Raw genomic sequence first — 15,305 nt, forward strand, 5'->3', positions numbered from 1 at the left:
TCACTACCCCGGATAAAATGATTCATTTGAGAAAGGTAAGAAATTCTGCTAAGAACTTCTTTAAAGCACTCAATTCCCATTTCAGATCTTCTCTGAGTCTGAGAACTTCGAATCATGCACAATCACATCCACTAATGGTTACGACTTCTCCATGAATCTCGATGCGATCGGTCAATCAATCAAGACAGCGGGAATGCATGTTCTCATATATCACTATAGAATTCCCAATTCGAACAAGTTCTTGGAGTTTAAAGCTTATTATCGTATAGAGTCAATCAATATCGTAAAGAAGAACTTATAATTTTAATCAAATAATACTCTCATCATGTCTTTAATGCATTAATATGTCATCCATCAATGTTTTTTTTCTTTAAAAAAGTTCTGAACTAAAATCGATTGGTGTTACTGTATTTGTTCCATCAACGCGTTTTTTCGCATGTTTTCTGAGAATTATCTTAAGTACTTTCAGTTGTCTTCTTATTCTTTGCACTTCTGATTCTCATTACTAGATAATTTTTGTTCTCTCAGTACCAATGCATTTTTCATTTAAATGGAATTTACTATGTCTTTTTTGGAATTCTGTTATTCTGTTATTGTTATTCTTTTCTGTTTTTTTAATAGTTAGCTTATCAGCACTGTCTCTTTTGACAATTTGTCACGCTTTCGTCTAATGGAATGACAGAATTTTCAAGAAGTCTTCATATTAAAATGAAATTACTTGCTGCGTTGTTTCCGAATTGATTTTTTGCATAAAGCTCTTTTTAAAACTCCGTAAAATTCATTTAATTTGTTATCTCGGTGTTTTTCAAATCATATCATTTGTATTTATTTTGTGAAAAAATGTACATATTTGGAAATTATTGCGACAAATTTCTGCAGTACAACACTTTTCATCCTTTAAAAATGTTTAAATATTCTGCAGAAATGCTGTAAATTTCGAAAGTTAAATACCGGAATTTTCTCTGTTCGATAGTTTGAATTTATAAAATTTCAGAGAGCATGTCAAAAACTAACATCGACGATGAGCTGATGGAATTCATTATCAGAAAAGCAGAAGATATCAAATCTCCATTCAAAATTATTCAGTTGATCAAGGATTTCAAACGAGAGTACAAAAGAATGGATTCTAAAAAAAGGTTGAGAAACAAGTAAGGGATTCATTATCTTCATTTCTAGGCAATATGCCGAAATCTGTCTCATTGCAGAATCGTAGCTCTTCGCTCAAAACTTCCCGAATTAGAAGGCATAGAAACTGAAATGAAGATCAAACTCCTATTCGGATTGCATGCTCCAGTTGATCCAGATTTTCTGAAAATGTAAGGAAATATGTGATATTGTCGAAATAAAAAAAGTGATACCCGGTGTTTGCGGACTCAATGCTAATTTTTAATAATTTTGCATTGAGTCCGCAAACACCCGGGTATCACTTTTTTTATTTCGACAATAATATTGAAGTAATTAATGATTTAACAGGCTTAAAGTAAATGCTGATTCTTTGAAATTAGATGAATTTCAACGCATCATTGAGTACACAGAAAAAAAGCGAGGCCTGGAATTGAAAGGAAAACATGTGAGTTTATATTAGCTTTCTTCACATAGATATTTTTTGTCTTTTTTAGTACTGCTTACCATTTCGAGACGAAAAAACAGACAACAATCTGTTGAAGTTTTTGGTAGAAAAATCAAAAACTGTGGATGTTCCATTTGCTGGCAACTCGTTTCTGAGAGAATTCAAATCTTTGACTGGAAATTCTTCTCCAATTACAGCTCTGCGTTCCAGGTTAGTTTGACTGGGTTGTGATTGTCAAAAGCTATTTCAGATATGACCGTCTCAAGAAAAAACTATTTCAATGCTCTGATTTCGACAAGAATACACATATCAAACTGTTATTCATTTCGAGTGCCAGAATTCCCGGATGTTTCCTAAAAGTGTAAGTATAATTTTAATAGAAAGCAACTAAACGTATGAAGACCAATTTCTGGACAATTTCAGACTTCAAAATGATGCAACCGTGGCAGTTGATGATAAAGGAAGAATTACGAAATACGAAGCACATGACGGAAGTCTCGTACTAAAGGGAGATCATAGTCATTCATCTAAAATGAAACTATCTCTCGCAGAAAGATGGAATAGTATTCGTCGAAAAATTGAATGTGATAAAAATAAGGACAGCGGTACGGACACCGATACGGATAATCATCATGTCTACGAGAGAGAAATGTCTCAATTGATCAAATTTGTGATTGAGAAAGCAAAAAGTGTAAATGTGCCGCTGAGAATTCGCAATATGTGTGAAGATTTCAAGAGGTTGTATGGATCTTCTAACAATCTTGATTGTTTGTATAAAAGGTATACTGATGTTGCACATTCCATGGAACTAAATTAAAACCTCTATTACAGAGTAAGAAGTTTTGGTGAGAAGATCCCTGGAATGAATGAGGTCGATACATATGCAAAAGTCCGGACGATGTTCGCTCTTTCTACTCGAGTTCCAGACGAATTATTGAATGAGTCAGTTATAAATCAATCCCATAAAGCCAACTAATGATTACAGACTTCGAAAAGATGCCGAGGTGCAAGTTGATAGTTTGAATAGAATTATCAAATATCGAGCAAATGATGGAAACTTGAGCTTGGAAGGAGAGCATAGTGTATCAACGAAGCAGAAATTAGGATGGGTTAGTCGAAAAAATAAAATTGCCGCTAGAGCAGAAAACGATGAAGTATCTGATAGTGAGAGCGATGAGGAAGGAACAGTTGAAAGAAAGAAAATGAAAGATAGGAAGAGGAAGACGGCAGAAACAGAAAATGGAAAAAGGTTAGTGAGATTGTTGTATGGGAATTTTTCTTCAATCTTTTTTGATTAATGCCAGTGCGTGGTCTGGGTTCACAAATAAAGTTATCTACGACATCAACCCCAATTCGTTTCAGATCGAGACTGGATCTCCTCAGATATGTTTCTGAATCAGATGAAGATGAATCGGAGGAATCTCCCGACGAATCAGATGAATCTGGGGATTCAGACGACTCCGAAATGTCAGAAATCGATGAGAGTCATAAAAGAAGGAAAAAAGAAAGGTCAAGTAGTTCGCGAAGCACCGACTATGATGCTCACTTGGGACCAGTTACAAGAAACAGAACCAAACAGTCAATTTTCCCGATTCAGAAGAACAAAACACGAACAACTACAGGAGACTGTTCTAATTCTGACAGCGATATTGCTAATGAGGTGGTTGCTGGAGAATTTGAATTGGAACAGGATGTCTCACGAGTAGAGAGAATTGTGGACGACTTCGAATATGATGATCCGCGTGATTTCGACAGCAGCGAAGGTCTGCCAGAAGAAGTTATTACTGAAACTGACATGTTAACCGACCGAAATGCTGATGGATCAGGACCATCTACTACTAGAAAACGAGTTGTCCGCACTCCAATCCGTCATTTATCAGAAGGAGATGACTGCAAACCAGATGTTAATAGTGCACAAACGGAAAACAAAGCGAATATTGTGGAAAGTAGCGTAAATGGAGAAAAAGATGGGGATGGACGTGGAAATAAGTAAATATTTCTTTATCTTTTCAAACGTATGAGTTTCTTTTTCAGAGACACAATTTCACGAACATCCATTCTTGAATCTCTACACACACTATTGATAACTTTGGAGCTCTCGAGTCTGGAAAGTGTGCAGAAGAGAGTTGAAACAATGTTAGAAGAGGCGGGAAATAATGATAATGCGAGTTACAAAGCTCTTCCAATTGTATTTACTACATGGTAATATTTCAGACTCTCCAAGTTCATGGTGCTCTTATTGCTTTCGACACATTTCTCTATATGTCGATGAAAGAAGTCGCTATGAAGTGCTCACCAGGCACAGAGGCAATCAGTCTCAAGGAATTTCTGGCGGCTCTTCGTATTGTTATCATTTCTATGAAGTCAACAGCTCTCTCGAAATTTCCACAGAAACTGAAAGTTATGATTTCAGAACTGTCAATTCAAGATAAGGTAAGCCACTCGGTCCGAAGTTTTTTGAAATTATGAAAACGTCTTTCAGAAAATTCCTGTAGAGTCGATCACAACTGCTCTGGAAACAACGCTCAATATCATCTCTTCATAAATCTTTTTGTTGTTTTTATCGTCTGTCATTTTTTTGTATTGTTGTTCAAGATTTTTTTAAAACTTTTTCAGATTTAGACAATCTAGATTTTATCTTACAAACGGCGAACGCTTTCATTTTAAATGATAATTTTTACTGAACTCATCATTCTTCTTCCTCATTTAAAACAAAAACTTCAATTTAATTTTTTATCAAAGAATCATTCTAATGAACATCTTTCCTATTCTTTATTTCATAAATTGAAAAATTTTTGTTTGTATCAAACTATATCTGATTTAAAAAATATGTCTGAAAAAGGTTGTAAAAGGACATCTGAAACTCTTATTGATTTCTTTCCGACTTCACATTTGACTGTTTTGACGACGAATCGAACATATTGATGTTTTTAGAGTGTTGAAACTTAAAATACAGATTCTCGAAACCCAATGCATGTCAACTTTGTTTGTTTCAATAATCCGCAATGTCTAATTCATAAATTTACAGCAAACAACGAAATGACGGAAGTTTTACTAAAAAACAGTGATGCAGTGGCGGCTGTGATAATCTATCAAGAAAAACAAAGCGATTCTTTGGAAAATGCTTTGATCCGTGTCAGTAACGTATTGAATATTCGATACAACCGTCCGTCGTTTGATTATCTCAAGCATTGTCTGAAAATGTGAGTGTCTGTACACGTTTATTCAATCGGAAATCTGTTTTTTTTTTCAGAAATTTCCAAGAAACTTGTATTCAAAACAATAAAAAAGATATTCACTACTGTATTCTATATGAGTTCGTTCAAAACAAACCATGGGGACAATCATTCAAAACAATTCGAGAAGTTTTAGGAGAAGGAATTGTAGAATACGAAGAGTTCAAACGTTTGTTCAAATGTTTCGAACGTGGAATGTTTGAGATGGAGGAAAACAAATTGTAAGCTAAATAATAACATTTACTTGGCGTAATTCAGAATAACTGATTGCAGAAGTGTCGATGCTTGCCTGTCCAATGTTTCGAAAGAAGTCATGGAAAAAATTGTGCAACATTTGGATATAAAAGATCGGTTAGTTATATTGAGAAATCTCATAGGCAACTTCTTATTCGCAATTCATCGCACTCTCACAAGGGAAGTCTTTGGAGACGTGGCTTTCAAACGATCCAGTCAAAACCTGCTAAATCTCTCTGCGAGCCGAGTTATGCGCTCTCAAACTTTTCATATGGCCGATTTTATGCGGCTAATTCAGGTTTTGACTACAGAAATGGACTCCCCGTAGGCGAAAGTACCTATGACCAAATTTATAGATCGTTTGTAAGCCACGTCTCCAAAGACTTCCCTTGTTAATGTTGAAAGTCTTTTTAAATTTCTCTTTAACACAGCCATTTTTCAGACTAAACTTCCAAAAAGTCTCCAAAGTGATCAGACGCAAATTGGACAATTCACACCTTACCTGCGAAAGTATTAGTTTGAATTTCGCCAATTTTAGCACGGAACTCCGTATTGAAAACCTCCCACCAATCATTTATAAGCAAGGAAAGAATGAATGTAACGTCGAATTCAAGAATAATGTGAAAACTTTGATTGGACAACATCATTTTTATCGTGGAATAATGGACGCTGGAACTATCTTCGAAAATAAAACATTGGAATTGGAAAGTTTGAAAATAAGTTTCTCTTCGGAAATTCGCAGTGACGGAAGAGCTGTGATGGAGAATGTCCTGGTGAGATGCAATAAATTAAAAGAATATTTCGGAACTTTTAAGTAAGTTATGACATCTGGAAATTCGAAAAAATTATCTTTCAGACGTCTTGTTCATGCTAAATCATTCGATTTTCAACTCAAAGTTCCATTGGAAAAAGATGAAAAGAGCGATACGATTCTCTCAATTCTTCCGTATCTCAAACCTGTATTTCTCGAAAAAATTAAAATTGAATTATAGTCTGATTGCTCTGAAATGATGAGAGAAGTGGTGGAATTGGATCAATGGAATCTGGCAATTGAGTTGGATATGTGTAATACGCCTTTCAAACTTCCACTTCAAAATTTGATTCATTTCAAGCGTTTCTCCGTTTTCATGCCGAATATTTCGGAGTCTGATGTTACTTGGCTCGCAAGGGTGAGCAAATTGAAGAAGAAAGAGAACATTTTCAAATTTTTGTTTTATTTCAGATCCTCCCTGAAAACGATACATTCGAATATTGTTCCATTAGATATCCTGATAATCAATTGAATTTGGATCTTATCAATTTATACATAACAGGACGGCACAGCAGAGAGGAATCTAACTCTCTTCTAGAAACCAACGCTGTTTTCGAGATGCAGCTAGGAAACAAATCAATCGATTTTTTCAGAAAATTCTGAAGTGATGAACTTATGTACATTAATCTTGTCATTATTATGTTTTACTATTCTGTACTTATATTCTTGTCATATAAATATAAACTCACCGTCTTGAAAAATGGTGACATTCAATTGTATGCAAGAACGAAAACTTTATTAATTAGACATCAAAAGTCTACAAACATTTCTGGATGAGAAACTTCAACGCAGAAAATATCGAAAGGGCAAAACCCTTTCTCCTTGATTTTTCAGGTTTTCTTCATCTTTGGTGCATCTTCAATCTCTGGTAGTGTTAATGTTCTGATTTTTGAACACCGGATGAAAAAGAAGGAACACATGTCTTACCCGTGTAGATGAATTACATAAACTTTTCATTCATATCCAATAATATTTTTCATCGGTTTTCATTCTCCCAAGCATTATCTTGAAGGGTACGGTAGTTATCAAAAAAACGAAGTGAGTGGGTGCGAACATGGTGCACGGCTCGTTTTTTGCGACGGGCAACTTTTTTTTATATTGACACTAAATTGTATTGAAGAACTATCTATAATTTAATATTCTATTCGCGTCAACATGCATGCGTCTCATCATTTTATCGTCCAAATGACTACGGTAGACGAGAAAGTACGCGGAGTGCATTATATTTGACGCGCAGTTTTTATGAGAGTTAATTTCGAATTCTCCTGCCGAAACCCGAATGTTAGACGTTTTTTGTTATTTCAAGCCCATTATTTTCTATAAATTTATCCTTTAAACATCAAGAAACGTTTTTGTTATACTCAATTTGCACTATAGAGCGATATCGTCTTGAAAATTTGGATTGCTTTTGAAATCGACATGCTTGAACTCTATTTTGCTGCTCGTTCCGTTTCAAATTTATATATTTGCCATTCTCTGTTAAAAACAATTCTTTCAAACTATTCCAAAACTTGAGATTTCATTCTATAATCGAACTTGGATATTTCTTGTTCAATATTGCGAAAATAGCCATTCTTCAATTGCTTTATTACAGACTAACCAATGATTCCGATTCAAATCGATCGAAAATCCTTCTTAACTTGTCTTCTCTATGAGTTTTCCCGTGAAAAACCAGCGTGGGAAACTTATGGAAATTTCTGCGAAGTTATGGGAGCTGATGCTATCAAATATAAGGAATTCGAGATCTGGTATTATCGATTTTCTCACGGAAATTATGATTTGGATTACGAAATCAGGTCAACAACACGAGCAAAGTTGTAATAAATACAATTTTCAGCCAGGAACCGAAAACTCACGAAATACCCGAAATGCCGCTTACGATTATCGAGAAAATAGTGGAGAATTCTGACTTCAAAGAGCAGTAAGATCGCAACAGTTAACATTTGATCTAACTATAATAATTCCAGATTAATCCTTCGAAAAGTGTCTCGTGATCTTCGAGAGATCGTTGACGGTCAGAAAATTTCATGCGAATCGATTCAAGTTGTTTGGCAAACGGACCATGTCAAGTGTCGATTCGATAATCAGACAGTCTTGTATTCAAAGAAAACGAATATCAAATGCAACGATGAGAATGTTATCCGTGTAGTTGATAACGATTACATGAGAATAGCATTCACCGACTGGACATTTCCTCTGAAGAATCCAAAATTAAAATTGAAATCGTTCATTTTTGAGTGCTGTGGTCCCGATAAGAGAACTGGAAATTCGAAAAAAGCTGTTTTGACGAAAAAATACTTTGATCAATTCGAAGCATTTCTCAAGTCTTTGAATCACAAAATCTCTGTCGAGAAACTAGAAATCATTTCAAACAACCCGGAGCTCTACCAAATCATGTCGGTTCTTCCATATCTGAAACCAGGCGTCCTGAAGTCTATTAGAGTACCTGGTTATGATTTAAACAAAGAAGATCTCGATTTGACGGATATCGTTCAAATAAATTCTGATTATATGTATAGAAGAGCTCAGTCTTTGCTGGCGGCTATCGAGAAAATAGTTGAATGTGATCAATGGAAACAAGCAGAAGAATTGCATCTCAAACACAATTGGGATTATATTCCAGATCAACATCTTGCTCATTTCAAGAAATTCCATATAACCGATGTTTTCACTACTTCGGACAAAATGATTCATTTGAGAAAGGTAAGAAATTCTGCCAAAAACTTCTTTAAAGCACTCAATTCCCATTTCAGATCTTCTCTGAGTCTGAGAACTTCGAATCATGCTCTATCACATCCACTAATGGTTACGACTTCTCCATAAATCTCGATGCGATCGGTCAATCAATCAAGACAGCGGGAATGCATGTTCTCATATATCACTATAGAATTCCCAATTCGAACAAGTTCTTGGAGTTTAAAGCTTATTATCGTATAGAGTCAATCAATATCGTAAAGAAGAACTTATAATTTTAATCAAATAATACTCTCATCATGTCTTTAATGCATTAATATGTCATCCCTCAATGTTTTTTTTTTCTTTAAAAAAGTTCTGAACTAATATCGATTGGTGTTACTGTATTTGTTCCATCAACGCGTTTTTTTCGCATGTTTTCTGAGAATTATCTTAATTACTTTCAGTTTTCTTCTTATTCTTTGCACTTCTCATTACTAGATAATTTTTGTTCTCTCAATACCATTGCATTTTCATCTAAACGGCATTTCCTATGTCGTTTTTTTCTGGAATTCTGTTATTCTGTTATTGTTATTTATTCTCTTCTGTTTTTTTTAGTTCGTTTATCAGCACTGTCTCTTTAAATAATTTCTCACGCTTTCTCGTCTAATGGAATGACAGCATTTTCAAGAACTCTTCATATTAAAATGAAATTAGCTGCTGCGTTGTTTAAAAATTGATTTTTTTGCATAAAGATCTCTTTAGAACTCCGTATAATTGTTTAACTTTAATTTGTTATATCGGTGTTGTTCAAATCACATCATTTGTATTTATTTTGTGAAAAATTTACATATTTGGAAATTACTGCGACGTATTTCTGCAGTACCACATCTATTTATCCCAGACTTGCAAAATATCGGCCGGGCCGGTAGAGAAAGTTGCCGGCCCGGCCCGGCCCGGTCGGCCCGGAGTCAAAAAATGAGCACAATTTTTTCACAAAATTTTTCGAAATTTTTTGAAATTTTCATCAAAAATAGTCAAAAATCCTATGTACACTTGAGTTTTATCGATATGTAAAAACATAGTCGAAAATTCGACTTTTTTGCGAAAAAATCAAAAAAATTTCAAAAAAATTCAAATTTTCAAATTTTTGTACTGTGACCCGGGCCGGGCCGGGCCGGGCCGGTGAAAATTCTCAAATCGGCCCGGCCCGGCCCGGCCCGGCCCGGCCCGTTGCAAGTATGATTTATCCTCGAACAACGTTTAAATATTCTACAGAAAAACCGTAAATTCCGAAACCAAGCTAACTTACGTTCCAGTTAAATAAATACTGGAATTTTCATTGTTCCATAGTCTGAGTTTATATCATTTCAGAGAACATGTCAACTACTAAAATTCACGATGAACTGGTGGAATTCATTATCAGAAAAGCAGAAGACATCAAATCTCCATTCAACATTTCTCAGTTGATCAATGATTTCAAACGAGAGTACAAGAGAATGGATTCTGTGCGAAATTTGAGACACAAGTAAGATATTCATTATCTTCATTTCTATGAAATATGCAAAGAACTGTCTCATTGCAGAATCGCAACTCTTCGCTCAAAAATTCCCGAATTAGAAGACATAGAAACAGAGATGAAGATCAAACTGCTATTCGGATTACATGCTCCAGTTGATCCAGATTTTTTAGAAAAGTAAGAAAACATGTGATAATACTGAAGTAATTAATGATTTAATAGGCTTAAACCGAATGCTGAGTCTTTGAAATTAGATGAATTTCAACGCATTATTGAGTACACAGATGAAAAGAGAGGGCTGGAGTTGAAAGGAGATCATGTGAGTTTATATTAGCTTTCTTCATATAGATAATTTTTTTCTGTTTCAGAAGACCTTAATCTATCAAGACGAAACAACAGAGACAAAATTGTTGAAGTTTTTGGTAGAAAAATCAAAAGCTGTGGATGTTCCATTTGTTGGCTTATCGTTCTTGAGAGAATTCAAATCTTTCACTGGAAATTCTTCTTCACTTGAATCTCTGCGTTGCACGTTAGTTTGACTTTGTTGTGGTTATAAGATAAGCTATTTTAGAAATGACCGTCTCAGGAAAAAATTATTTCGATGCTCCAATTTCGATAAAAATACACATATAAAAATGTTATTCATTTCGAGTGCCAGAGTTCCCGGATGTTTCCTAAAAGTGTAAGCATAATTTTAATAGAAAGCGACTGAAAGTACGAAGGCCAATTCCTGGACAATTTCAGACTTCAAAAGAATGCAACCGTGGCAGTTGATGAGAAAGGAAGAATTACGAAATACGAAGCAAATGATGGAAGTCTCATACTAGAAGGAGATCATAGTCTTTCGTCGAAAGTGAAACTATCTCTCTCAGAAAGATGGAATAGTATTCGTCGAAAAGTTGAATGTGATAAAAACGAGGACAGCAGTATGGACAGCGATAATAACCTTGGCTACGGTAAAAAAATGATTTACTTCATCAAATTTGTGATTGAGAAAGCAAAAAGTGTAAATGCGCCATTGAACATTAGCAATATGTGTGAAGATTTCAAGAAGTTAAGTGGATCTTCTAACAATCTTGATTGTTTGTATAAAAGGTATACTGATGTTGCGCATTCCATGAAATTAAAGTGAAACCTCAATTACAGAGTAAGAAAGTTTGGCGAGAAAGTCCCTCTTATGGATGAATTCAACACATCTTCAAAAGTCAGGATGCTGTTCGCTCTTTCTACTCGAGTTCCAGATGAATTCTTGAATGAGTTAGTCATGAATCAATCCCATGTTGCAAACTAATTATTACAGACTTCGAAAAGATGCCGACGTACAAGTTGATCGTTGGAACAGAATTATCAAATATCAAGCGAAAGACGGAACTTTGAGTTTGGGAGGAGATCATACTTTATCAGCAAAACAAAAATTAGGATGGGTTACTCGAAAAAAGAAAATTGCCGCTAGAGCAGAACATGATGAAGTAACTGAGAGCGATGAGAAGATAAAAGCTGAAAGAAAGAAAATGAAAGCTACGAAAAGAAAGAGGGCAGAAAAAGAGAATGGAAAACGGTGAGTGAGAGTGCAGTTGTTGGAATTTTCCTTTGATCCTTTTTGATTAATTTCGTGGACAAATTAAGTTATCTGCGACATTAACCCCAATTCATTTCAGATCGAGAGTGGATCTCCTCAGAAATGTTTCTGAATCAGATGAAGATGAATCCGACGAATCAGATGAATCAGATGAATCAGAAGATTCAGACGATTCCGATATGGGAGAAATCGAAGAGAGTCATAAAAGAAGAAAAAAAGAAACGCGAAGCGCCGACTATGATGCTCACTTGGGACCAGTTACAAGAAACAAAACCAAACAGTCAATGATCTCGATTCAGAATAAGAAAACACGAACAACTACAGAAGACTGTTCTAATTCTGATATGGATATTGCTGATGAGGTTAATGCTGGAGAATTCGAAATGGAACAGGATGTCTCACGAGTAGAGAGAATCGCGGAAGACTTCGAGTATGATTATCCGCGTGATTTCGACAGCAGCGAAGGTCTGCCAGAAGAAGTTATTACTGAAACTGACATGTTAACCGACCGAAATGCTGATGGATCAGGACCATCTACTAGTAGAAAACGAGTCGTCCGCACTTCAATCCGTCATTCATCAGAAGGAGATGACTGCAAGCCAGATGTTAATAGTGCACAAACGGAAAACAAAGCGAATATTGTGGAAAGTAGCGTAAATGGAGAAAAAGATGAGGATGGACGTGGAAATAAGTAAATATTTCATTATCTTTTCAAAAGTGTGATATTCTTTTTCAGGGACGCAATATCACGAAAAACAATTCTTGAGTCCCTCCATACACTCTTGCTAATTTTGGAGCTGTCGGATCTGGAAAATGTGCAGAAGAAAGTTGAACAAATGTTAGAAGAAGCAAAAAATAATAATAATGTGAGTTGCAAAGCTCTTCCAATTGTATTTACTACGTGATACTATTTCAGACTCTCCAAGTGCACGGAGTTCTCATTGCTCTCGACACATTTCTCTATATGTCGATGAAAGAAGCCGCAATGAAGTGCCCACCAGGCACAGAGTCAATCAGTCTCAAGGAATTTCTCACGGTTCTTCGTATTGTTGTCATTTTCATGAAGTCCAAAAGTCTCTTGAAATTTCCACAGAAACTGAAAGTTATGATTTCAGAACTGTCAATTCAAGATAAGGTAAGCCACTCGGTCCGAAGTTTTTTTAAATTATGAAAATTTATTTCAGAAAATCCCAGTACAATCAATTGCAGCTGCTCTAGAAACAGCACTCAATATCATCTCTTCTTAAATCTTTTTGTTGTTTTTATCGTCTGTCATTCTGTTGTGTTGTCGTTCCATTTCTGTTTTTCCAAGATTTAACTTTTTTTTTTCGAATTTAGACACTCTAAATTTTATCTTATAAACGGCGAACGCTTACATTGTGTTCAGTTGTTTCTAGAAGTTTTAAATTTTGAATGATAATTTTTTACTGAACTCATATTTCTTGTTTCTCATTTAAAACAAAAAGTCCAATTTAATTTTTTACCAAAGAATCATTCTAATGAACATCTTTCCTACTCTTTATTTCATAATTTGAATATTTAACATTTGTTTGCATCAAACGATATTTGATTAAAAAAAGATCTCTTATTGATTTCTTTCCGACTTCAAATTTAGCTGTGTTGACGCCGACTGGAACATATTGATGTTTTTAGAGTGTTGAAACTTTGAAATACAGATTCTCTAAACCCAATACATGTCAACTTTGTTTGTTGAAATAATCCGCAATGTCTAATTCATAAATTTACAGCAAACAACGAAATGACGGAAGTTTTACTAAAAAACAGTGATGCAGTGGCGGCTGTGATAATCTATCAAGAAAAACAAAGCGATTCTTTGGAAAATGCTTTGATCCGTGTCAGTAACGTATTGAATATTCGATACAACCGTCCGTCGTTTGATTATCTCAAGCATTGTCTGAAAATGTGAGTGTCTGTACACGTTTATTCAATCGGAAATCTGTTTTTTTTTTTCAGAAATTTCCAAGAAACTTGTATTCAAAACAATAAAAAAGATATTCACTACTGTATTCTATATGAGTTCGTTCAAAACAAACCATGGGGACAATCATTCAAAACAATTCGAGAAGTTTTAGGAGAAGGAATTGTAGAATACGAAGAGTTCAAACGTTTGTTCAAATGTTTCGAACGTGGAATGTTTGAGATGGAGGAAAACAAATTGTAAGCTAAATAATAACATTTACTTGGCGTAATTCAGAATAACTGATTGCAGAAGTGTCGATGCTTGCCTGTCCAATGTTTCGAAAGAAGTCATGGAAAAAATTGTGCAACATTTGGATATAAAAGATCGGTTAGTTATATTGAGAAATCTCATAGGCAACTTCTTATTCGCAATTCATCGCACTCTCACAAGGGAAGTCTTTGGAGACGTGGCTTTCAAACGATCCAGTCAAAACCTGCTAAATCTCTCTGCGAGCCGAGTTATGCGCTCTCAAACTTTTCATATGGCCGATTTTATGCGGCTAATTCAGGTTTTGACTACAGAAATGGACTCCCCGTAGGCGAAAGTACCTATGACCAAATTTATAGATCGTTTGTAAGCCACGTCTCCAAAGACTTCCCTTGTTAATGTTGAAAGTCTTTTTAAATTTCTCTTTAACACAGCCATTTTTCAGACTAAACTTCCAAAAAGTCTCCAAAGTGATCAGACGCAAATTGGACAATTCACACCTTACCTGCGAAAGTATTAGTTTGAATTTCGCCAATTTTAGCACGGAACTCCGTATTGAAAACCTCCCACCAATCATTTATAAGCAAGGAAAGAATGAATGTAACGTCGAATTCAAGAATAATGTGAAAACTTTGATTGGACAACATCATTTTTATCGTGGAATAATGGACGCTGGAACTATCTTCGAAAATAAAACATTGGAATTGGAAAGTTTGAAAATAAGTTTCTCTTCGGAAATTCGCAGTGACGGAAGAGCTGTGATGGAGAATGTCCTGGTGAGATGCAATAAATTAAAAGAATATTTCGGAACTTTTAAGTAAGTTATGACATCTGGAAATTCGAAAAAATTATCTTTCAGACGTCTTGTTCATGCTAAATCATTCGATTTTCAACTCAAAGTTCCATTGGAAAAAGATGAAAAGAGCGATACGATTCTCTCAATTCTTCCGTATCTCAAACCTGTATTTCTCGAAAAAATTAAAATTGAATTATAGTCTGATTGCTCTGAAATGATGAGAGAAGTGGTGGAATTGGATCAATGGAATCTGGCAATTGAGTTGGATATGTGTAATACGCCTTTCAAACTTCCACTTCAAAATTTGATTCATTTCAAGCGTTTCTCCGTTTTCATGCCGAATATTTCGGAGTCTGATGTTACTTGGCTCGCAAGGGTGAGCAAATTGAAGAAGAAAGAGAACATTTTCAAATTTTTGTTTTATTTCAGATCCTCCCTGAAAACGATACATTCGAATATTGTTCCATTAGATATCCTGATAATCAGTTGAATTTGGATCTTATCAATTTAGGCATAACAGGACGGCACAGCAGAGAGGAATCTAACTCTCTTCTAGAAACCAACGCTGTTTTCGAGATGCAGCTAGGAAACAAATCAATCGATTTTTTCAGAAAATTCTGAAGTGATGAACTTATGTACATTAATCTTGTCATTATTATGTTTTACTATTCTGTACTTATATTCTTGTCATATAAATAT

At 35.0% G+C, this 15,305-nt stretch overlaps 5 protein-coding genes across 5 annotated transcripts; all 5 read left to right on the top strand.

The window, feature by feature from the left end:
- Nucleotides 1-999: 999 nt before the first annotated feature.
- GCK72_019888 (uncharacterized protein) lies at nucleotides 1,000-4,115 on the top strand (the record flags this gene model as incomplete). The annotated part of the gene is made up of 9 exons (XM_053733277.1): nucleotides 1,000-1,148; nucleotides 1,206-1,316; nucleotides 1,821-1,931; nucleotides 1,994-2,350; nucleotides 2,402-2,512; nucleotides 2,556-2,819; nucleotides 2,933-3,521; nucleotides 3,785-4,003; nucleotides 4,053-4,115. The coding sequence occupies 9 exons, from the start codon at nucleotides 1,000-1,002 to the stop codon at nucleotides 4,113-4,115; spliced, it is 1,974 nt and encodes a 657-aa protein (XP_053582190.1).
- Nucleotides 4,116-4,609: 494 nt separating this feature from the next.
- GCK72_019889 (uncharacterized protein) lies at nucleotides 4,610-6,454 on the top strand (the record flags this gene model as incomplete). Its single annotated transcript, XM_053733278.1, has 6 exons — nucleotides 4,610-4,773; nucleotides 4,824-5,027; nucleotides 5,080-5,157; nucleotides 5,579-5,813; nucleotides 6,033-6,209; nucleotides 6,263-6,454. The coding sequence occupies 6 exons, from the start codon at nucleotides 4,610-4,612 to the stop codon at nucleotides 6,452-6,454; spliced, it is 1,050 nt and encodes a 349-aa protein (XP_053582191.1).
- A 1,265-nt stretch (nucleotides 6,455-7,719) lies between these two features.
- Nucleotides 7,720-8,820, top strand: GCK72_019890 (uncharacterized protein; the record flags this gene model as incomplete). The annotated part of the gene is made up of 3 exons (XM_053733279.1): nucleotides 7,720-7,772; nucleotides 7,819-8,554; nucleotides 8,605-8,820. 3 exons carry the CDS (start codon nucleotides 7,720-7,722, stop codon nucleotides 8,818-8,820), a joined length of 1,005 nt encoding a protein of 334 aa, XP_053582192.1.
- A 1,083-nt stretch (nucleotides 8,821-9,903) lies between these two features.
- GCK72_019891 (uncharacterized protein) lies at nucleotides 9,904-12,869 on the top strand (the record flags this gene model as incomplete). The annotated part of the gene is made up of 12 exons (XM_053733280.1): nucleotides 9,904-10,052; nucleotides 10,110-10,220; nucleotides 10,266-10,362; nucleotides 10,412-10,572; nucleotides 10,615-10,725; nucleotides 10,788-11,138; nucleotides 11,190-11,300; nucleotides 11,344-11,601; nucleotides 11,702-12,313; nucleotides 12,359-12,488; nucleotides 12,539-12,757; nucleotides 12,807-12,869. The coding sequence occupies 12 exons, from the start codon at nucleotides 9,904-9,906 to the stop codon at nucleotides 12,867-12,869; spliced, it is 2,373 nt and encodes a 790-aa protein (XP_053582193.1).
- A 512-nt stretch (nucleotides 12,870-13,381) lies between these two features.
- On the top strand, nucleotides 13,382-15,227 carry GCK72_019892 (uncharacterized protein; the record flags this gene model as incomplete). The annotated part of the gene is made up of 6 exons (XM_053733281.1): nucleotides 13,382-13,545; nucleotides 13,597-13,800; nucleotides 13,853-13,930; nucleotides 14,352-14,586; nucleotides 14,806-14,982; nucleotides 15,036-15,227. 6 exons carry the CDS (start codon nucleotides 13,382-13,384, stop codon nucleotides 15,225-15,227), a joined length of 1,050 nt encoding a protein of 349 aa, XP_053582194.1.
- Between the last annotated feature and the right edge of the window lie 78 nt (nucleotides 15,228-15,305).

The sequence above is a fragment of the Caenorhabditis remanei genome, chromosome V (genome assembly GCF_010183535.1).
Source record: "Caenorhabditis remanei strain PX506 chromosome V, whole genome shotgun sequence".
In the NCBI taxonomy this organism is placed as follows: domain Eukaryota; kingdom Metazoa; phylum Nematoda; class Chromadorea; order Rhabditida; family Rhabditidae; genus Caenorhabditis; species Caenorhabditis remanei.